Source organism: Scyliorhinus canicula, chromosome 4 (assembly GCF_902713615.1).
Source record: "Scyliorhinus canicula chromosome 4, sScyCan1.1, whole genome shotgun sequence".
In the NCBI taxonomy this organism is placed as follows: domain Eukaryota; kingdom Metazoa; phylum Chordata; class Chondrichthyes; order Carcharhiniformes; family Scyliorhinidae; genus Scyliorhinus; species Scyliorhinus canicula.
The window spans coordinates 28,811,217-28,835,256 of NC_052149.1; the positions used below are offsets into that span (position 1 = coordinate 28,811,217).

The 24,040-nt window shown below is 44.1% G+C and overlaps 1 protein-coding gene across 4 annotated transcripts in view; it reads left to right on the top strand.

Annotated features, from left to right (window-relative positions):
- Positions 1-24,040, top strand: part of palmdb (palmdelphin b) — a 114,011-nt gene that overhangs the window by 68,050 nt on the left and 21,921 nt on the right. For all 4 annotated transcript variants that reach the window (XM_038793928.1, XM_038793924.1, XM_038793926.1 and 1 more), the window contains exons 5-7: positions 16,585-16,699; positions 20,347-20,371; positions 20,470-20,589. In XM_038793928.1, the coding sequence (XP_038649856.1) occupies positions 16,585-16,699; positions 20,347-20,371; positions 20,470-20,589 (260 nt within the window). The remainder of the gene's footprint in view (positions 1-16,584; positions 16,700-20,346; positions 20,372-20,469; positions 20,590-24,040) is intronic.

Sequence of the window (24,040 nt, forward strand, 5' to 3'; positions counted from 1 at the left end):
GAGGGAGCAGAGGGGTGGGGTGGAGGGTTGGATCTTCACCCTGGATTCAGATCAGAAGTGACCCCAGTTGTTTCTTAAATATTAGGTCCACTCACCCTTCACACCCCCTCACCCCCACCAACTCCCCATGTCCAAGCACTCCAACCCATACTTCCCACACATCCCAATGGTCGCTTATAGCCCTATGCCAACTTCCTGACAACGTATAACCTGTGCTCCACTTGCCCCATGGCAACTTAAGGCCCTTATGCCAGCTTAGTGCCTACCCATGCATCCCACCAACCACTCTTTGCCCTTACAGCTTTCACTCTAATGTGCAGATTATTAGGTACCTGAGGCTTTGGAATTCAGCCCCTTCGCCTCAGAGACCTCGGTCGAGCGCCACTTAGCACTGGTCCCTCAAACGGGGTCCAGACGGAATGGCACTCGAGGGGGCCTCCCAGGAGACCAGATGCCTCCAACTGCATGCCCTTTGGGTAGGGTGGTGCCTGGCACTGCTGGTGCCACCTGGGTATCTGGCAGTGCCAACCTGAAACCCTGGCAGTGCCAGTCTGGCACCTTGGCAGTACCACCTGGATGTCAGTCGGCACTGCCAAGGTGACCAGACCCAATAAGTCCCAAGCCTTTTGGGTGGGAAAAATCAGAGATTGGACTCATTTTGGAAGCCAAGCAAAGAGGCATAAAGTGCGGGTCACAAACTTAACTAGGGTGGCCCCATTGTGCACAGGGCAGGCCACCCCCTTCCTGCCCTTTCAGCAACTTTGATGAAGAAATGGCATTCTCAATCTCACTCACCTCCACTACCCAGTATATTGTGACAGTGGAGTTGAATTGAGGTTCTTAAATGGCCATTAATTGGCTAGTCAGTGGTTATCCACCAATGTATTAAGGGGATTTGACGATGGGCAGAAAGGCAGTGGGCTACCCATTCATCCAATTTTCATCCCAAACCCCATCATTGGAAACATTCCCCGCAGAAGGCCTCAAAATCCAGCCCATTGAAATTTATGGAATATATTCTTTTCAACTACCCCAGACACAAGCAGGCAGTTTTTCCCATTTTTAACAGTTATCAATTTAACAAATTTGATAGCTTGATAGTTCTATAGACTTCATCCACCCTGGGCAAGCATTGACAACATCTCTAAAGATATTTAACTCCCTGTTGTGTACAGTAACCAATGCCTCTCTGTATAGCATGCCATATGATTACATGGTGACCTCATCAGAGGCACTTGGGAGTTTTTCCCTCTTATTCTATTTTAGGCTGTGAGCAAGCAACACCTCTGCAATCAACAACTGGTTAAATAACCTACGATGTGGTAACATCAGTCGCAATTCTCCCCATAAATTTCTAAGTTAATTTGTGGCGGGTTTTTACAAGGAGATTCCTGCCAGCTCTGCCGGCAAGTTCCCTACTGTCATTCAATGACACTTAGTCACTTTTTTTAGCCCTGGGAAGTTTCTCACGGGTTTATCCCACACTTAAAAATGTTTTAAACACTAGGGAGCTGCACTCAGAGATTGGCCCGCCATTTTGAAAGGGTTCCCCGAAATCTAAGTGAGCTTGTGGGTCTCCCACAACCCCACACACTACCCCACACCCCCCAAATGAGGACACCCCACCATGGAGTACCTGGGTGTCCCCTCTCTTCAGGCCCCCCCCAAGCCCTTACAGCACCCCTTCCTACCAGGACCCCCACCCATCACCCATCCAACCTCCCAGTGACCCCCTATTTATCTGCCCTGCACACCTCCACCCTTCAAGCTCCCAATCCATCCTCATTTTATGGACATGGCCTCCCTCACTCCCCTGGCCCTTGACCGTGCCACCCTGGGTCTTAGGCACCCTTGCACTGCCACCCTGCCACCCTGGCAGTGCTCATTCTAGCTGTCCAAATTGGAGCTGGCACAAAACTAAACAAGATGAAGATGAATAATATCTCATCATGCAAGCATGCCATAGGTGTGCCCAGGTGAGACATTCTCCACAGGAATGTTGGTGCCAAGAAAACAAATGTCATAATTGTGGCAAGAAGGGCAGCACGGTGGCTCAGTGGATAGCACTGCTGCCTCATGGCGCCGAGGTCCCAGGTTCGATCCTGGCTCTGGGTCACTGTCTGTGTGGAGTTTGCACATTCTCCATGTGTTTGTGTGGGTTTAATTGGAAAAAAATGAATTGGGCACTCATGATTACTCCGGAAAATCCATTCTAAATCTTGCTACCATATTAAAACCACTCCATACATTATTATGTGTGAACCACAATGGAGTTGGACTGTACACTGCAAGAAGCATATACTGAAGAGACAAATCTGCTGAAGAAATCTAAGTTAGGCTGTCGACCCTAAGTTAAAATACAACTTGCATGTGACACATCGCCAAATGGGGTGGGTGTACTGTCTCTCATATAATGCTAAATGGAGTTGAAAGGCACACATGTGTCACTTTGAGAATGTTTTTTTTTAAATTTTAAATAAATTTAGAGTACCCAATTCTTTTTCTTTTCCTATTAAGGGCCAATTTTGCATGGCCAGTCCACTTACCCTGCACATCTTTTTGGGTTGTGGGGGTGAGACCCACGCGGTCACGGAAAGAATGTGCAAGTTCCACAGGGACAGTGACTTGGGGCCTGGATCAAACCCGGGTCCTCAGCACTGTGAGGCAGCAGTGCTAACCACTGCACCACCGTGTTGCCCCTCGCTTTGAGAAATGAAATGAAATAAAAATCACTTATTGTCACAAGTAGGCTTCAAATTAAGTTACTGTGAAAAGAATGTTGACAAGTGCTGAACAGAATCATGCCCAATTGGTAAAAGAAGCATTGAATATAATATTTCGAGTCAAATGATTTAATCATTAGTTGTATGGAAGGCATTTTACCTTGTTAACAGACCACAGGCCTTTGTCAATGATTTTTGGGCCATACAAAAGAACACCCTCTCTGGCTGTGAATTGTTTGTAGAGATGGCCCCTCATCTCATCAGTGCATAATTAGGAGATAAAATACAGAAGATGAGAGCAACATGCAAATGCCGATGTTCTATCATGTTTCCAGTGTGGGACAAAGCCAAATCACAGGAGAACCATGTAAACGTATTGGACTTTTCCCAGGTGGATTTTGTACCTATTACTGCATCTCAAGTGCAAAGACACATGAGGTCAGATCCTGTGATGGGGAAGGTCATGGACATGATCTTGAAAAAATACCACTGCATAATCAGAGGAGGTATCTGAAATTCAAGCCATACAGAACAAGGTAACTTGAATTAACAGTACAAAATGGAGTACTTCTATGGGGGAATCCAAGTCATCATTCCACCATGCTTGCAGAGTCATATTGCACTGGATCAACTCCATGGAGGACATCCAAGTTGTACGTATGAAAGAGCTCTCAAGGAGTTATTTCTGGTGGCCGGGACTATACCCACAGATTGAAGAAAGAGTAGGTTGATGTAAATCTTGTGCCAGGATATGAAATACTCCACCTCTTCAACCACTACATCCTTGGGATGCTCAAAGCAACCACGGCAAAGAGTTCACATCGATTCCACGGGACCAATTGAAGGATATATGTTTCTTGTGCTAGTGGATGGAAATTCCAAATGGTCCAAAATAATGATAATGAAAATGACGGCTACAGAAAAGACAATCAAACATCTGGACAAAATATTTGCATAGGGCAGCACGGCGGCACAGTGGCCAGCACTGCTGCATCACTGTGCCAGGGACCCGCGCTCAATTCTTACCTTGGGTGACTGTCTCTGTGGAGTTTTCACTTTCTCCCCGTGTCTGCGTGGGTTTCCTCTCGTGCTCTGGTTTCCTTCCACAGTCCAAAGATGTGCAGGTTAGGTGGATTGGCCATGCTAAATTGTCCCTTAGTGTCCAAATATGTGCAGGTTAGGAAGGATTATGGGGTTAGAGGGATAGGGTGGGGAGTGAGCCTAGGTAGGGTGCTCTTCAGAGGGTCAGTGCAGACTCAATGGGTCGAATGTCCTCCTTCTGCACTGTAGGAATTATATTTTATTCACAAACAGATTGGCGGAGAAGCTGGTAATCTTTGAAGAATGCCATAAAAGGACCATTAGCTAAGAGAGTAAACACGTTTCTCATTTTCTATATAAACATTGGCCATGTGACAACCCAAACCTCACCGGCAATATTGTTTTCAAAACTTAAATTGAAAATCAAATTTGACTTGTTCTTCTAGACGAACACAACGATCATTGTAGAGCGAGTAAATCTAGTTGTTCGCCGTGAACAGATATCAAAACCAAGAGATTTTGAGCAAGAAGAAAGAGTTTTAACAAGAAGCTACTCTTCACATGAGAAGTGGGTATCTGCCGCAAAGATGGGGTCAATTTCTTAAATTTCTTCTCGTCATCAGATAGAAATTGATGACGAGATAGTTTGGAGGAGATCAAATCCTCGCTTTGAAAAGAGACTTTGCAGAGTGGGTATGTGAGAGGCCAATATGGGGCACGCAAGGTTGGGAAATCCCAAGTCGAAATCAGTTTCTACAACAGTCAAACCAACAGCATCTGTAGAACCTGAAGAGAACTAACTTTATTAGATGATGTACCTGAGCCAAGAGTGGAAAGACTAATGAGAGTGTGAAAACAAAGACTCCTGAATAATGTATTCCGCCTAAGCAGAGCCAACGTCCTGGTTAGGGGCTGGTTTAGCTCACCAGGCTAAATCGCTGGCTTTTAAAGCAGACCAAGCAGGCCAGCAGCACGGTTCGATTCCCGTACCAGCCTCCCCGGACAGGCGCCGGAATGTGGCGACTAGGGGCTTTTCACAGTAACTTCATTGAAGCCTACTCGTGACAATAAGCGATTTTCATTTTCATTTCCACCTATACTGATATATAGATATATATATGTAATTGTATAATAATAATAACTGGTTAAACCCTTACTATTCACAATGAGTAAAAGTTTAAGTTAACATTTGTTGTTGCACTACAGGAGCAAAGTGGAAGGGGTGTTATGTTCTGTAGCCAATGCCTCTCTATATAGTGTGTCACATGATTACTTGGTGAAATCATCAGAACACTTGGGAGGTTTCCCTCTCTTCCATGTTAGACTGTGAGCAAGCAGCACCGCTGTATAAATTCTGACAACTACCTAATACCCTACGGTGTGGCAACCTGGTTATCCTTTGCCTATACTGTGAGTAAAAGTAAAACCCCCCAAAAGCATACATGCTCACACTGTGGGATAAAAGTCCTGCATCAGCAAAAATGGGGCCTCTTTGAACTCAGCACTGGGCTCAAATGGCCCTGCTGAGTTTGAGAGGGGGGAGAGAGAGGAAAAAGGGGATGTGGGTTGGAGGTGAGAGTGAGATTAGGGTAGAGGGAGCGAAGAAGGGAAGATGGGAAAGAGGTATGAGGGTGCCCGGAAGGGCGGCCTGGATGAGCTCCAAGATGACCAGAAGCCTCCTGAACATTTATAGGACACAGGCAGCACTCAGCAGTGTGAGCAGCCAGGAGTCTGTAAGTAGCTCCAGCTGCCAGGTTTTTTGGTGCTAACTCCGGCCCCGGCTATTAGAACACTCGCCGGGCCAGGAATTGCTCAGAATTCTTGCCAGCAGAGTGCTGGCCCATTTGCAAGTCCTGAAATGCTCCAGAAATAGTGTCCCCAGAGGGAACACAAACTGCACGCAATTCAGTCCCGGCGTCAACACTTAGTCTCCAAAACAAAGAATTTTGCCGAGTGAATCAACCTCATTGGAGCCTCATTAGTCAGCAGCAGTGGACCAGGTGTAGGAGAGAGGGTTTCCAAAATACAGGACCAGGAGATCTGTTGGGCAGCAATGGGAGTGTATTCATGGCTCACACCACTTTTTATGGCATCTGGTGAAGCGCTCCTGCTCCCCTCCTCTCATAAGTTCTTTTTTAACATAACCTCGAAGGGGTCACCTTTTCTGTTCCAACACATACTAAGTGGAGCCACAGTGACAAGGCGGTTAGCATTTCTGCCTTCCTGCATCAGGGACCCGGGTGACTTGGCCTTGGGTGACTGTGTGGAGTTTGCACTTTCTCCCCATGTCTGCGTGGGTTTCCTCTGGGTGCTCCAGTTTCCTCCCACAGCCCAAAGGTTACGGGGATAGAGTTGGGGAGTGGGCCTAGGTAGGGTGCTCTTTCAGTACAGACTGGATGGGCCGAATGGCATTCTTCTGCACTAAAGGGATTTTATGGAGTGGCATAAATATGACCCCAATTAGTCTAATAATATGGTGCACATACCATGCAGGGGAACACCTCTCCCATCAATCATCAGATAATAAATTCTTGCACTGCCTGATTTTTGCCAACAGAGGGAGCTCAAATCACCCATGATCTTTCAAGTTTACTCAACTTCTTATTAGATTCCTCTTTTCATATTTCTTATTATTTGACTGGTCGTTCAAATTGTTCTCTCCAGACAGGAGGGAGTCAGGGGCCAAGAGAAGTGAAGCTGCCTGAGGAGAATATTTTTTCCCTTGTGCCTATCCTTTGTTTGTGACTCCACTTATTTGAATGTGATTGGGAGAGCGGATTGCCGCATATTGGCAATGCTAGACTGAATAATCAATGTTTCAATTGGCTTTTGAGTATTATGGAGAATTACAGCAGAGGAACAGGCACGGTAGCACAGTGGTTAGCACAGTTGCTTCACAGCTCCAGGGTCCCAGGTTTGATTCCCGGCTTGGGTCACTGTGCAGAGTCTGCACGTTCTCCCCGTGTCTGCGTGGGTTTCCTCCGGGTTTCTCCGGTTTCCTCCCACAGTCCAAAGACGTGCAGGTTAGTTGGATTGGCCATGCTAAATTTCCCTTAGGTTAGGTGGGGTTACTGGGTTACGGGGACAGGGTGGAGGTGTGGGCTTAAGTGGGGTGCTCTTTCCATGAACCGGTGCAGACTCGATGGGCCGAATGGCCTCCTTCTACACTGTAACTTCTATGATTCTATGAATTGGCCCAATTGGTCTTTAGAATCCAGCCAAATCTCTCCCTATCCTGATCCCATGTCCCTCTTCTACCTCATGTGTACATCAAAGCTCCTTTCCAAGTGTCAATGCTATCTGCTTCAATACTCAATGTAGCAGCAAAACGTACACTTTAGCCACTCTTTAAATAAATTTATCCTGAACTCCATTTAAGCTGTTAGTGACCACCTTATCTTTGCATCCCCTTGCTCTGAATGCACTTTCAGATGGAAATGTCTCCACATGCACCCATCACAATTTTAAAGATTCCTGTGGTCTTCTCTTTTCCAGAGAAAAGAGTTCAGAGGGGTAGCACGGTGGCACAGTGCTTAGCACTGCTGCCTCACAGCACCAGGGACCTGGGTTTGATTCTGACCTCAGATGACGGTCTGTGTGATGTTTGCACTTCCTCCCTGTGGCTGCGTGGGTTTCCTCCGGGTGCTCCTGTTTCCTCCCATAGTCCAAAGATGTGCAGGTTAGGTGGATTGGCCATGCCCCTTGGTGAGGTTAGGTGGCGTAATGGGGTTGGGGCAGGGTATTGGGACTAGGCAGGGTGCTCGTTCGTTTGAAGTATCGGTGCAGACTCAATGGGCTGAATGGCCTCCCTCTGCACTATAGGGAATGTTTGATTCTTAAGGAGACCAGAACTGCACATTCTGGGTGGAAATATGAGAGGTGCCAGATTCCCCCCTCCCCCAAGCTAAACTGATGGTGCCTGTGGGTGGGTGGGGAGGGGGGAGGGGGGGGAGGGGGGTCAGAGTCTGCCAAGGAGCAATGAGGAAGGAGGGGGCATTTCTGTTCCTCAGGAACATGAAGTCCCTCCTTATCAAGCTGCTGGCCAATCAGAGGCCAGTAGCTCTCCAGAACACCAGGACAAAGATACACTGTTGGATTGGGTGTTTCGCTGGTCTCACTGGGTGCCAGCAACGGGCACAAGAGGCATTGGGTTGGGGTTTGAGAGGCCATGGGAAGAGGGCAACTGAGGGAGCCTCCAATGGGCCAAGTGGGCCCACTCAGGAGGGACACCCTCCCTGCCCACCACAGCATCACTGGGAGGAGGCTGTTAAGTGGAAAATAATTGCCTACTTAAAGGCCTCAATTGGCCAATTGGCAGGCAGTGAGTGAGAGGGCATAGTACAGAAATGTATGCCTCCAATACCCCCTTCTCGAGGGCAATTAGGGATGAGAAGTAAATGCTAGACTTCTCACTCAGACACAATCCCATGAAGAAATTGGTGCAGTGGTTAGCACTGCTGCTTCATGCCGCTGGGGTCCCAGGTTCGAGATCGGCTCTGGGTCACAGTCCATGTGGAGTTTGCACATTCTCCCCTTGATTATATGGGTTTCACCCCCACAAGCCAAAGATGTGCAGGGTAGATGGATTGGCTACGCTAAATTACCCCTTAATTGTAAAAAATGAATTAGGTACTCCAAATTTATTTTTAAAAAACACCTTGGCTTCATTTAATAATCAATTTGATGCTATGATGTGAAGACTTTAAAGTATTCTTGAATGGATAAGTTAAGATACACAGAGTGAATTCTCTCTTTATCAACAACAGAATCACAGTATGATTACAGCACAGAAGGAGGCCATTTGGCTTATTATGTCCCTGCCGGCTCTCTGAAGAACAATTCAGCTAGTTACACTCTCCCACTTTTTCCCTGTGGCCCTGCATTTGTTTTGGTCCTATAGTTACCCACCACCCTTTTTGAAAGCCCCGATTGAATCTGTCTCCACCACAACGTTGGGTAACGAATTACAGATTCATACCACTCATTCAGGAAAAAAAAGGTTTCCCATGTCAACTCTGATTGTGTTGCCATTCACCTGAAGCCAGTGTCCTCTGCCTCGCAATCCTTCAGCCAAAGGAACCATTTTCTCCCTATCAGCTCTTTTCTGATCTCTCATGATTTCAATCTCCTCTCAACCTTACCGTAGCATCTCCTGTCTGTCCGTGTAATTGGGGTCCCTCGTTCCTGTGATCATTCTTGTCAACCTTTTCTGAACCCTCTCTAAAGCCTTTGCATTCTTCCTAAATTGTGCTGCCCCGAATTGAAAACAGTTGTGACCATTTGTAGAATCTCCTGTTGCAAATCTTGGATGTGCAGCTATCAGAAACAGGAATGGAGCTACAATGTGTTGCTACACTGCAAAGTAACAGTAAAAATGTTGGCACAGAACATCCTTTCTGCCACTATAGGTCACTGGTGAGCTTTGTAAGTGCTGTAGAGCTGCCAACCACAAGCTGTTAACCTAGAAGTTTGAAATGCACAGTATTTAAATAAAGTCATGATCCACGCATGACTCGATATTTTCGATTTATTGTTCACTTAATGAAATGTCTACACTATCCTGTACCAATACATATGTTATTGAGTAAATACGTTCATTTCATACTTTTTTATTGGATGTCCTCGCAAACCGCCGTTATATAAAATCTGTAAACGTGACGCAAAGTGAAAGATCGCACCTCACTACCTGGTTGGGCAACATTAATATATTTTATGGGAGTGCCAATATTTTGTCCATAAATGAAATGACAGCAAACTCCAGATGACATGGATGATTTGTACGTGCAACTTTAAAACAAAAACAAATTTATCTTATTTTACTTGAGACAACCTTATTTATGAAATTCAAATACTTTAATTACTTCCCCTCATCTTTTTAAATAATCTCCCTGGACAAGGGGATCAGCTGTCTGTGGGTGTCACTATCTGGCCACCGCCCCTTCAAGATGACAAGGTAATTCTCTGCATTAAAGAAAATGCGAGTGACTTACAAGAATTTGCAAGGTTTATATGTCATTAAATTTGGCAAATTAGCAATATATTTTCAGCGCTTGTGATTCTACCCCGTGCAAATACCACTGAATGCCTACTAGTCCTTTAATTGCTCTGTACAACCTTCTAAACCTGGCAACAAATGTATCCCTTCTCTGTCATACATGATAAAGACATATGATATTCCTAACCTTCAAGAGATTAACTTTATTCAATGTGGACTCTGTAAAATTGGCTATTTATAATGAAGAAACAGAATGTGCTACAAAGATGACCGCCATAGGTCATATGACTTGGCTTGTGCATTCAAAATCAAATCACTGTGAAGAAAATGGGGCACATCCCAGACAAAATGATGTTGACTACATGTATCCTGAGACCATCAGGAAACAATCCTGAATTGAATGGGTGTTTTTTTGAAACAAAACCCCTCTGGAGGGGGTCTTAAAACAGTAAATCGGGATGTGGCTAGACAACCCTAGGTCGGCACCATATTTGGAAGAGGAACTGCCATTGTGAGGGGTCACACGGTAAGGTGGCCATGTTTTTCCCTTTGCAATCTTTAAATTGCTGACTGCAGTAAGTAAGACACAGCATCAACAGAAAGGGCAGTATCACCTATGCCTTATAGGAACTAGAGGCTGTAACAACACAGGGTCTCTAAGGTTGTTCCTTTTCGGATCCACTAACACAAAATAATTACCTCCTGTTAATGAGAGTACAAGCAACAAACCTGGTGACCTTCTGAAAGTCCATTCCTTCAAGAGAATCCTCAAATAACTTTGCCTGTTGAATTCATCTAAACTACACTTCAGTGGTGAGGACACCGTCCGTCTCCTTCACCGGGTCTGCAACTTGTGCTTTCCACGGTCAAACAAACTATCAACTATTCTTTTACTTATAACTCATAAAAGTGCACTATTTTCTTCAATGTACTTTCCTTGAGTGGTGTTTATGTGACTGTGTCAAGGGGTGCCATAGCATTAGATTTCGGGGTGAGTGCATAAATAAGCAATCCTCTTTATTTAAATCCACAAAAAGCTTGCTGCTGACAATTCAAATTGTACACACACTGAAGGGTTATAAAATACACACCTCGTCCTCTTAAAAGTTTATGATTGTTTATTGATCAGTTGGAAGGGAACAGGGATTTCAACAGTTCTCTCTCACCCTGTCTGTAACACCACGTCAGTACCATAAGGTGTGGCATTGAATGGTCCACAACTACAACCAAGTCATGTAGATCTACCCCTTCTTTACCTCACTGCAATGTTTTACATCACATCACAATGGAGGTGTTGGGCAGGCCTGGTAATTGGACAACTGCTTTTGGTTGTGAGTTGTGTGGTTGTGTGGTGAGTTTGGTTGTGTGGTTGTGAGTTCAAATCCCACCAGGGCAAGTTGTGAAATAGAATTCGATAATCCTGGTAATTCTGTGCTTTAGCACCAGTAAACAAGCATGAAAGCTGCTGGATTGTGGAAAACATCCAAGAGTTCACAAACATTTTTCATGGAAGTGATTCTGCCACCTCGATATGGTTTACCTCACATTAACCGCACACTGCGGGCTTGATTTATACTTTGTTTAATGGTGTTAAATGGGTAATATGGGGCGGGATTCTCCGACCCCCCACCGGCATTCCAAATACTAATGCCATAGAAACATAGAAAATAGAAGCAGGAGGAGGCCATTCGGCCCCTCGAGCCTGCTCCACCATTCATTATGATCTTGGCTGATTATCATGTTCAATACCCTAATCTCACCTTTTCCCCATATCTCTTGATCCCTTTAAACCCAAGAGCTATAGTTGATTCCTTCTTGAAATTACACAACGTTTTGGCCTCAACTACTTTCTGTGGTAGCGAATTCCACAGATTCACCACTCTCTGAGTGAAGACATTTCTCAGCTCAGTCCTAAAATATTTACCCCTTATCCTCAAACTATGTCCCTTAGTTCTGGGCTCCCCCACCATCGGGAACATTCCTTCTGAATCTACCCTGTCTAATCAGTCTGGTAAACCTTCGCTGCACTCCCTCCATAGCAAGAACATCCTTCCTCAGGTAAGGACACCAAAACTGCACACAATCATGCTACCAATGAAAAGTTTCAGGAACTTAGATTGAGGGAAGGTTTTTGCCTGTGGCTTTGTAAGCTGCAGTGACATTTGTGATCATGACAGAAAGGTCTATTTTCTAACAAACTTATCAATGTATTCTAAAAGATGCACTTGCAATTTTTCTGGAATAACATCAAAGCAATTTTTAACCGTACATTTACAATATTGCTCCCCTTAGAGCAAATAAAGGAAGTCTTATCCATTCCTGCTTACAAGTGAACAGTTTGTCATTGCGCACTGTAGGTTGACTGCCATGGTAAAGTATACTGCTTATTAAGTTAGATTGAACACAATCTGAATAGACAAGAGCCCTTAATAGATCGCAACTGAAATTTCCCTCGAGCTACTTACGACCTCAATGCAGTGGCTCAGGGTCACATGGAAAAATACTTGTTCTGGACAAGATTTTCCATTTCCTGATTGATCTCACAATCTATTCTCGGCACACTGTCGGACTGAATAACTGTTGCCTTGGGGTTGTTTCCATCCCTTGAATCTTTCAAACAATTTTTCAAACGACTAAAAGACAAACAATGTTGGAATATGTTCATGGCGTCAGGCAATATCTGTGGAGGGAAAGAGGCCCCAGAATTCCACTCCCAGGTTGCGTGCGCAGGGATGAGGGAATTTTCAGCTCTGCGAACCCAGCCTTTGAAAAATGGCTGCCCGCAGTTGGGATTTTTCTTTCCGACGGGTACGGGAGGCGGCCTTGATTGGAATTCAGGCCCACCACCATTAATGAATGCAGAGGCTGTCAGCTGTGAGGCAGGCCTGATGGAAGGTCTATCCCTATTCGCCAGCACTCGGCTTAGGTTGTTTAAAAATAAATTAAAACAAAAAACCCTCAACCGTTCCACACACTCCTCATTCCCTAGCTGTGCCAACCTATGACATCTCATGCCCCCCTGCCCACCCCCATAGCCTCTCAAACCCTCTATGCCAGCTCCTTCCTCTCTACTCCACAACCTATCACACCTTATAGTCTCTATAACCCATGCAAACACATGCACCCCATCCACTATCCTTTTCCCACGGCCCTTCCATGCTGACGCATTTAACATTGTAACAGTTACTTGATAGCTTGCCAGTTCCTTGACAGTTTGGAAGTTACACTGCAACTCTGACAGTTCCAATGAGTAGATGAATTTTTTATGCATGATCATATTCATTTTTGACAATCCTGAAGGGTGCATTATGTCTCACAATTGTGCCCCAGGACCATATCCAAATGGGTGTCCTTCCTTTCCAAAGGGGTACTCTGACTACCTAAATGAACCCACAAATCCGCCTAGTCCAGACCAGCTTTATCCTTATACAAACTGCACATATTGGGTTTCATACTACTCGCCTAACAAATTCCCACTTCAGTGGAGGCAACTGATGAGTGAAGTGGCCACCTATCTCCGTAAACCACATATGTGCAATCCTTGATCCAACTGCAGTTCCGCTGAACCTCTCCGTTGAAGCAAAAATCTGGGCCAGTGCCAATCTTTCCAGTTGAAGGTTTTGAAGCACAGGTGAATGGACAAACAGGGGTGATAGGTTCATCAGTAATTGCTTGTAGCTTTCATTCAGAAATCGAGCTTGGTCTGTCAAATTCCTTCTTTACAATTAACAGAATGAGGAAAAGAGTAGAATTCAGAATGGGATGGACAACCCTGAAATTACACAAGGAGTAATCACGGCCAGTTTAATATTTAAAGGCACCAGTTAGACATGGGGTATATCACTTCTTGTACCCAGAGGAAATTTCCTGTGATTTATTCAAAATGTTCCTCATATATCCTTAAATGGGCCTGGTTCAAAAATGGAAGAAGTCCATAAACAGATTCGGGATGGTTTAATGGCAATTAAGGCTACTCTTGTTGGAAACATATATTGAAAAATCCAGATATGATTTCCCGTGAATGGTATTCCATATATTACCTAAAAAGAGAAACAAATATAAGTGCAACTTTCATTTTCACAATATGATGGTCTTCTATACACCATGCAGAAACCTATCTAACTGAATCCATCAATTCTCTTAATATATGAGCATCATTTCAAACTTGTGTGACTATTTCAACTGCACCAGAAATGTATATCCTAGGTGAAAAATGTGAAACTTCAGATGTAGACATTTTGCAGCAAAGTTAGAAAACCTGTATGAGTATTACTGCTTTATAGTTGATCAGTTTTCATTTATTTTGGAATTAGAAAGAGCTGATATGTTGAGGAAAAATGTAAAGCAAATCGAAAATATGGTGCTGGTTTCAGCTATGCATTACCCTCAATATTTAATGGTGCACAGATTTTATTCTCTGCACAATCTGTGTCACGTCAATATTTTTAAAAATATAAACACTAGAAGAGTGCTGAACAATAAGTGACGGGTTTTGAAGAGGACTTTTAAAGCAGTCCATGACATGCAGAGGAATTGAGGGAGGCAGAGAGTAGGATCCAAAAGGTCTTGAGTAAAAGTGTGAAGAGGCCAAAGACAGAGGATCTAAAGGCCCCATCGTGGCAGGAGTGGGGTGGAAGATACAACCAGCTATTCAAAGGTCCGTTAACTTCAATGGGACTGGACAATCCCGCCAGCGGGAAGCACCATAAAATTCCGGCCGAAGAGTTCAGAGCAATGTAAGGCCAGAAGAGGATCTGGCGGAAGATCGGAAGAGGGTCTGGAGGAAGATTGGAAGAGGCCAGGGAGGGATTTAATAATAAGGATATGCACATTTAATTTGAGGCATTGGATGATGTCCATCAGCAAGGATGGAGATGGTGAGCAAGCTGAACAAGATAAGTAAAGCTGAGTTTTGGATAAGTTGGAGTATACGAAGGATAGAGAATGTGAGGCCAACAATGAAAGCATTTCAGTCGGCAAATCTGCAGGTAACAAAAACCCCATGAATTTCAACAGTGGTGGGGAACTCTCAATTTATGAAAATGGTTAATGTGTTCAAAGGCACTATTGTGCTTCTGTAATCAATCTTTAGTTTGCAATTCAATGAAAGTTAGTAATATCAGCTATGTAAGCCATATTCTGGGTTAAATCTTACGCTCCCCTGAGGCGTATTTCAAAGCGGATGGAGTGGTTTTAATTAAATCCAGCACACATCTTCCTGCTGCCTACCCACCTGTATAAAATCTTACCTGGGGTGAAGGAGGCGGGGTGGTTGGTGGAGGTATCTGGCATCTCATCTACCCACCCTTTACCCTATCAAGGCCTTTCAGCGGATACTTAAGGAACTCACCCTGCCCCCACCACTATTTCATCCTCATTACGATAGGTACGTGATGGCTGGTTCAAGCACAATGAAATGAAAATCGCTTATTGTCACGAGTAGGCTACAATGAAGTTACTGTGAAACCACATTCCGGCGCCTTCCCGGGGAGGCTGGTACGGGAATTGAACCGTGCTGCTGGCCTGCTTGGTCTGCTTTAAAAGCCAGTGATTTAGCCCAGTGAGCTAAACCAGCCCCTCGGCCAAGGAGGCTATTTTTGTCTGAGCCAGCCATCAAGCCACCTACCTTGATGTTGGGGGTGAGAACCACAGTAGCTTGTAAAATCCAGCCCTATTTTGATGTCATTTGAAAAGCAATTGGGCAGGATGCAGTCATGCTGATAATAGACAGGATGATTATAACATTCAATCACTAAAACTGGAATCTTACTGGATTATTTGGGGGATTGGAGGAAAATTTCGCAGCATTTTATGTTCTTCAGAGTTTTATTTCTTGTTACCTTCCTCCCTCAAGAGACTATACAAGTTAAGTAAAATTCATAATGGTCTTAGGAAAGAATTGACTGCACAGGCTATTGCCATTCCTTTAATTTTAGTTTTTGTTTTCCAACATATTTGTTTCAAGGCTTCTTTAGAAACAAAATAGGTGGTGAGAAATTTGTATGAAAAATATATGAATCATATCAGATGCAGCTCACATGCCCACAAAACCTTCTTGGGAATAGATAGTGAGGTTTTTATGCTAAACTAGACAATATTGTGGTATATATGCTATGAAACCCATCACAGAGTATGTGAACTGATGCTACCCAATATAACAATTAATTAACATGATACAAACTACTGATTATATACATAGACTATCCATTCGACACACTACTAAAATGCATTAATCAATATACCTAATATACTATGCCATATTTCCATTATAAACAATGCTTAATGTGGGCTTCAGTCTGGTGACCACATAATGCTATCCGATCTCCAGACTGCTGTTGTTTACAGAAAACAAATTTGCTAAGGGACAAAGTTCATATCAAATTTCTAACTGGCATAAAACTGTTGGTACTATCTGGATATGGCACAGTGGCACAGTGGTTAACACTGCTGCCTCACAGAGCCAGAGACTCGGGTTCGATTCCAGCCTTGGGTGACTGACTGTGTGGTGATGCACGTTCTCCCTGTGTCTGCGTGGATTTTTTCCGGGTGCTCCGGTTTCCTCCCACAGTCCAGAGACGCGCAGGTTAGGTGGATTGGCCACGCTAAATTGACCCTTAGTGTTCAAAAGGTTAGGTGGGGATAGGGTGGGGACCTGACCCTAGGCAGGGTGCTCTTTCAGAGCGTCGGTGCAGACTCAATGGGCCGAATGGTCTTCTTCTGCACAGTAAGGATTCTATGTTTCGTGAGAGAGAGTGTATTTATCTGCAAAAATACAGCTTATCACTAATTTTAATATTAAATTTTGAAATTGAACATTATTTATAGGCTTGAAGAGGAAATCAAATATCTTGAGAGCCAAGAAGCCCAAATTTCATTTAATGAACAATTATTATTGAAGAAACTGAAAGCAGCAGAAAGATCTACAGCAGATATAATAAAGGTAAAATATTCAAAATTATTTAATAAGTGACTAAAGCAAATGTGTTGCTTTTGGAACACAATCCATTTTAGCTTTCATTTTTAACATTTGGGCCGTACATTGTAATGTAGTCAAAACAGACCATAAGACGTAGGAGCAGAAGTAGGCCATTCGGCCCATTGAGTCTGCTACACCATTCAACGAGATCATGACTGATCTGATATAATCCTCAACTCCACTTACCCATTTTATCCCCATAACTTTTGATTCCCTTACTGATTAAAACTCTGTCTATCTCAGCCTTTAACATACCTCACGATTCAGCCTCTATAACTCTCTGCAGTAAATAATTCCACAGATCCACAGCCCTCTGAGAGAAGAAGTTCCTCCTCATCCCTGTCTTAAATGGGTGACATTTTACTCTGAAATCATGCCCCCTGTTCCTAGACTCACCCACAAGGGGAAATTAATCTCTCTGCATTTACCCTGTCAAGCCCCCTGAGTATCCTCTATGTCTCCAATACGAGAATTAAGATAAAAGACAAGTTAATTTGTTGTTTTTGCATAATGCTAGGCAGGATGCGTCAGGAACTCCCTATTCATTGTCAAATATTATAAGGTTGTGAACATCAATGCAAGCTGTAGAATAGAGGAGGACAGGATCTGAGTTCAACAATCCCGATCTAAAAGTCTCACAGACCTTTAAACTTGGCATACTGACTGAGTTTGTAAGGGGTTTAGGGGCACAGGTAGGATCATATTCACTCCCTTGTGAGAAAACTATTTCTTACATACTGGTTTACCTTTTAAGGGGTTTAAGGGGGCAGATGAGAACATTTTCACTTTATTATAGGAAAACTTTAACTTTTACATACTGAGTGGCTGTTTAATGGGTTTTAAAGGCTGCAGATGGGGAGAGCAGCCAAAAGAGCCCCATCCCAGGGAAGACACCCAACCTGAGTCCCTTCAGCCCAGCACAAACACCCCCGGTCCCCCACCTCCCATGAAGGATTCTCTGGTGGCAGTCGATTGGAGAGTACTTACCATCTTCATAAAATCGTGGCATCCCTACAGTGCAGAAGGAGGCTATTCGGCCCATCGGGCCTGCACCGGTCCTCTGAAAGAGCACTCTACCTTGGCCCAATCCCCCCATTCCATCTCTGTAACCCCACCCAACCTTTGAACACTAAGAAGCAATTTATCATGGCCAATCCACCTAACCTGCACATCTTTGGACTGTGGGAGAAAACCGGAGCATCCGGAGGAAACCATGCACACACACGGAGAATGTGCAAACTCCACACAGTCACCCGAGGTTAGAATCGAACCCGGGTCCCTGGCTTTGTGAGGCAGCTGTGCTGATCGCTGTGCCACCATGCCGCCCAGCAGATTGCAAGTTGCCAGGTTGACACTGGTAAACGTCCAGGCCTAAAGCCGGGGAATAACGGCAGGCTGAAGGGGGCAAGGGGGCCTGTGGGGATGGGAGGGGAATAAGGGGGGTGGTTTCTGAAGGAAGGTGAGGGGAACGGCTCACCAGGAGTTAGGGGGTGTTGGTGCCCTGCCTGTGATCCGGTGTGAGGGGGGCTGTAGCAGTTAATGTAGATCAAAGCACCCTTTGAAAACGGCGCTCAAGAGATGGGGGATTGAAGAGCTCTGACATTCAGAGAGATCTGGGTGTCCTCGGTGCATGAATCACAAAAGGCTAGAATTTAGGCATAGCAAGTAATTCGGAATCTTTGAATATTTGTAAGGCAGAACTAGATAGATTCTTGATAAACAAAGAGATGAAAGGTTGTTTAGAGTAGGCAGGAAGTTACAATCAGATCGACCATGATCTTATTGAATGGCGGAGCAGGCTCGACAGGCCGGGCGACCTACTCCTGCTCCTAATTCATAAGTTGAACGCCATCTAACTGAAAAAGTTTCTAAATGTTATTTGTGGCGGGTTTTTGCTGGGGGTTCCCCACCGCTATCGAACAACACTGGGGAGTTTCTCACCTGTTTAGCCCGCACTTAAAAATGTTATTTAACGTTGGGGAGCTGAGCTCAGAGTTTAGGCCGCCATTTTTCAAGAGTGCTCCAATCTCTAAGTGAGTTTGTGGATCCCTCACACCCTCACCCATGGGCAATGTCATCCACCGCACTCATGGGCATTACCCCACACCCCCCAAATGAGGACACCCCGTTATGGGGTCCTTGACGGCCCCCTCTTAAGGCTGTCCCATGCCCCATTGCAGGTCCCCCTTCCAGGATCCCCACCCACCACCTCCCCAACCTCCCTGCACCACCACCCACACCCTACATACCCCCCTCCATCTTGCTTTCATGGGCATGGCCTCCCTTGGGCCCTCACCCTTGGCAGTGCCACCCTGGCATCCAGACACCCTTGCACTGCCACACTGGCAGTGTCCCTGCCTAGATTGTGCCTGTTGTAACTTTGAGTTGACAGTCGTAACAGCTGAGCCAAACTGGCACGTTGTAATGCACCAGCTGTTCTGGTGTGGGCCTGGTAGAATCAAGAAGGGCTATGCTAACTTTAAATAATCCATGCATGCAATCCATGCTCAAGCATCAGATTTACAAGTCCTGGCACGCCTTTGAAAACAGTCAACTGTTCATTAAATAAATTGGCTTAACACATCTTTGCTCATTAACATGCCAATGTAAATATCAACGTTATACATTCTTCAGACTTTATTACTGTAAATATAAAGTTGTTTGAAATTAAGGGTTCAATGTTCAAATGTTTTTCTTACGTCATACCAGGACTCTCTGTTTTCTGTTTTATGTGAAGCATTTCTACATGTTTCCATAGACAAGACAAAGTGCTGCATAAATGTGACTGCTTGTCTCTCTGCAGATGCCCCATCAATTGTAAAAAAAATGTTTTAAACTATATTTTTTTCTAAACTATACTTGAAATGGCTAATAATTAATGTACTCTGAAGCAGAACGGACTAAGGGTTTTGATGTAGAATAATAGAATCCCAACAGTGCATAAGAAGGCCATTCGGCCCATCGAGTCTGCACCGACCCTCCGAAACAGCTCCCTATCTAGGCCCACTCTGCTACCCTATCCCCGTAAACCCAACTAACCTTTGGACCCTTAGGAGAAATTCAGCATGGCCAATCCACCTAACCAGCACATCTTTGGACTGTGGGGAGAAAACCGGAGCAGCCCGAGGAAACCCACGCACACAGGGGGAGACGTGCAGACTCCACACAGGCAGTCACCCAAAGTGGGAATTGAACACAGATCCCTGGTGCTGTGAGGCAGCAGTGCTAACTACCGTGCCGCCATGCCATCTCAAATATAATCACACCACCTAAAAACTGAAATATTTAATGTATTTACTCACGTCTTGGGGCCCCGTGTGTGTAAGGCATAATAAATAAATACTAACCGTTTCAGAATAATAATTTAAATATATCAGGAAGATACGTGTTTTTGCATTATTTGGAGGACATTTTAAAAACATTTTTGGGTTCCAAAAATAATAATACAATCTGAGTTGAGACAATTTCAGGTGTTACTTTAACAATCCAATCCAAGCATCTTTTATATGCAGAATAAAATCTATTTTATATATGCTATAGTATCATTATTTTTCTGGTAGCACATTCAGTTTTGCAAAACCACAAAATTAATCTTAATTGTTTTGTGACAGGCAGCACACGCCGAAAACGATGAAGGTAAGAAAACGAACCTTCACATTTCTTTCATCGATTTTGCAACAATAACCTATGAATTAATGTATTATATTATTAATTATTTCTGTTACTTTTCGTAGACCATGGGAAGTTTGTATACACAGAAATTCCAGACCGTCCAAAATCATTTACACCTCAAAACCAGCAAAGAACAGCTAATCCAGACGCAGGAACACAAGATGTTGGGCAGCCGAAAGAAGGTACAATTGTGATGATGTGTTCAGTTTTCTCTTAAAGGTATTGGTGGGACTTTCTAGGCCTGCCGCCGGGCAACCCGTTGCAAGAGGTCACCGTTGGCGGGACTGGAAGATGCTACTAGCGGGAAGGGCTGGAAAATCCCGCCTATTCTCTTTTTGCAATTAAACAACTAATTCAGCCACATTAGTAGGAATAGCTATTTTTTCTATTTTAAGTTCCATTAAAAAATTAATAGGATCATGCAGTTGTATAGTGCAGAAGGAGCAATTCAGACTCATGGCTGTGCCAACTCTCTGAGTGAAGAATCCAATTAGTCCCGCGACGTGCTCCAACTTCACAGCCATGCAAATGTTTTCCTTTCAAATATTCCCGTACCAGTTTACCCGAACAGGCGTTAGAATGTGACGACTAGGGGCTTTTTGCAGTAACTTCATACTTGTGACAATAAAAGGTTATTACTGTTATTATTCTATATCCAATTCCCTCTTGACGTTAATTTTGAATATTTCTACCACACTGTCACGCAGTGCCATCTAAATCTCAACAACTCATTGGGCTAAAATAAACCTCTCATCTCCCCTCTGTATTTTGTTAGCTTCTATTTCACTGTCGAAGTATGGGACATTAAAATAAGTAGTTTTGTCATATGTTTGAGGGCCAGGCAGGGTCTTTTGGGGCTTGTGTATTCTCCCAAAGTAAGCTGCTTGAGACTGTATTTTGCTAAAATTACTCTTCATTTACAGTTACGAGGTACATGTAGTGATATCATGGTTGTGCTGCAATTCACCGACTGGCCACTAGGAGCCTCATTAGTATATAAGTGAATGTTAGAGCCAGGTGACCGGAGACTGCCTGGAGAGCTGGAAGAGAGGTTGCTTGTGCATATTAATACTGTTATTCATCTTCTGTTTTGTATATAGTTTACCCACAGTTATTGTTAATACATTGTTTATAGTTTTAGCTACAAATGTTCTTGTAATATAAATCAGGCCATCCGACAAAAACATAATATGGTACCAGGGCTGGATGGTATTAAACACTGAGAAAAAACTATCAGCCTGCCACGAGATCCACAGAGCTTTGAAGATTTTGCAAACTGCCACAATTAACAACATGGAGTCATTGAAGCCACCAAATGAGTCTCAGATTTCATAGTAATGTGGACATCAAAGGCATGTGTTTAAACAACAATTTAATCTGTTTCTTACTGCAGTAAATTAAGGAGATCAATCAGATTGCTTTAGGCAGCGATGCTCCTAACAGCGGCAGGGACCGAAGCAATTGCTGTGTTTATTACGTTTAAATTTGTAAACGATGAAGATCGCATAAATTTTAGTGAAGTAATTCGAAGAATTGATGCACATTGCATCCCCAGAAAGAATGAAATTTCTGAGCGCTATGAGTTTAGATTATGTTTACAGAAGGCAGAAGAGTCCATAGACCATTTCATCACGGATTTAAAGTTAAAGGTTAAAACCTGTAATTTTTCGGCAGTGGAATCTTCCATGATTCGGGGCCAGATTGTGTTTGGTGTGAATGAAAATAAGCTGAGGGAAAGGTTGCTGAGGGAATCGGCGCTGTCTTTGGAACAAACAGTGAAGATTTGTCGGGCTCACAAGCTAGCAGCACAGCATTCTAAAGTGTTTCTCGGTAATGGCGGCGTCTTCTTGGAGGAAATCACTCCGTTGCCACCCTTTATCCAAAAAGGAAGGGAAGCTTCCAAAAAAAAAGGTGGGAAAGTTCCTGCAGCTCCTCGCACACTAACAAATAGGTTAAAGATCAGGACAAAATATTTCTGTGTAAAAGATGTGGTCAAAGGCACAAATTAATGGCAGATACAAGGAAAAAAAATCACTTTGCTCAAAATTGTTACTCTAAGCTCAACCAGATCAGTCAGCACAGTGTAAGACACAGTCTTCAGTGATGAAACATCATTGTTTGTTGGAGTAATAACAGAGAGGAATAATTTTTTGGAGACATCAAAAAATTGCCAGCATTTGAAAAAATGCAAACTGAAGCTCCATTTAAAATACATGCAGTTGATGAGGACAAATGGCTGCTATCACTTGAAGTAAATGGTATGTGGTCCAATTGAAGTTAGACAGTGGCGCTAAAGCCAATTTAATTAGCATGACTGATTTTTAAAAATCTAAAAATTCAGGCAACTAGAAGAAGTCAGAAAATATCTCTGAGCGATTATAATAGTTCAAGCATTAAATGTTATGGTGCTTGGGGCCTTGAGTGTGGTGGCGAAGAATACAGTTTACTCCATCCCATTCTATATCGTTTCTGAGAGCTTGGATTTATTATTAGGTGATCATCCTGTGAAGAATTAGGTTTAGTGCAGTTGGTATATAGCATCCACAAAGAATTGGATCAACACTCCAACAATTCTGAGAACATTATCAGAAAATTCAGCGCGGTGTTCACTGATTTTAGTGCACTACCATTCGCCAACGAGATACAATTTAAAGATGCTTTATCTAAAGCACCAATACAAACTATTAGCAGTGAGATTGCTGAAGATGTAGATCTGCATGTCAATCTCTTTTCTGTCCTATCAGCCATATCAGATACAAAACCACAAGTTAGCAAGAAAATAGAAGAACCAACCAATGGGATACATTCCATGGTATGCGTGAAACAAAAAAATGGTGATGCTCGTATAGGCATGGATACCAAAGATCTGAATGAATAAAGTGTACATATTGTAAAAAAATCATTACAGAATGCAATGGACAGCCAATCTGATACTTATCTCACACATTTACGTTACAAAGCATTGCCTGTCACATGGTAGATTGCCAGCAGAGTTACTCATGAATAAAAGGTTGCGAACCACACTTCCATACATGGAAAAGAAGGAGGAGAATGCAATGGAGTACAGGAAATGCAAAACATTAAAGCAAAACAAAAGCAGTTCTATGATAGAGTGCGGAATTCTTCCCTACCCAGCAGGGCAGGGGGTCCAGGCGCCGAGGAGTGGCATTAACCACTCCAGTGTCGGGCCGCCCCACCTTCAGGGGCTAGACCAGCCTTGGAGTGTTTGCGCCCCACCGGCTGGCGGGAAAGGGGCTTGGCGCCACGTCAACCGGCGCCGAAGGACCTCCGCTGGCCGGTGCAAGATGGCGCATGCACGGGAGCGCCAGCGTGTGCTGGTGTCAACCCTGTGCATGCGCAGAGTGCTTTGTTTCCGCACTGGCAATGGCAGACTGCTACAGCCACTGGAGCGGAACAATAGAGTGCCCCCATGGCACAGGCCCGCCTGGGGATCGGTGGGCCCCAATTGCAGGCCATGCCACCGTGGGGGCACCTCCCAGGACCAGATCCCCCTGCATCCCCCCCCCCCCCCCCAAGAACCCCAGAGGCGCCCAGGCCACCAGGTCCCGCCGATAAGGACCTACTCCAATTTATGCCAGCGGGACTGGCAAACATCGGACAGGACTTTCGCAG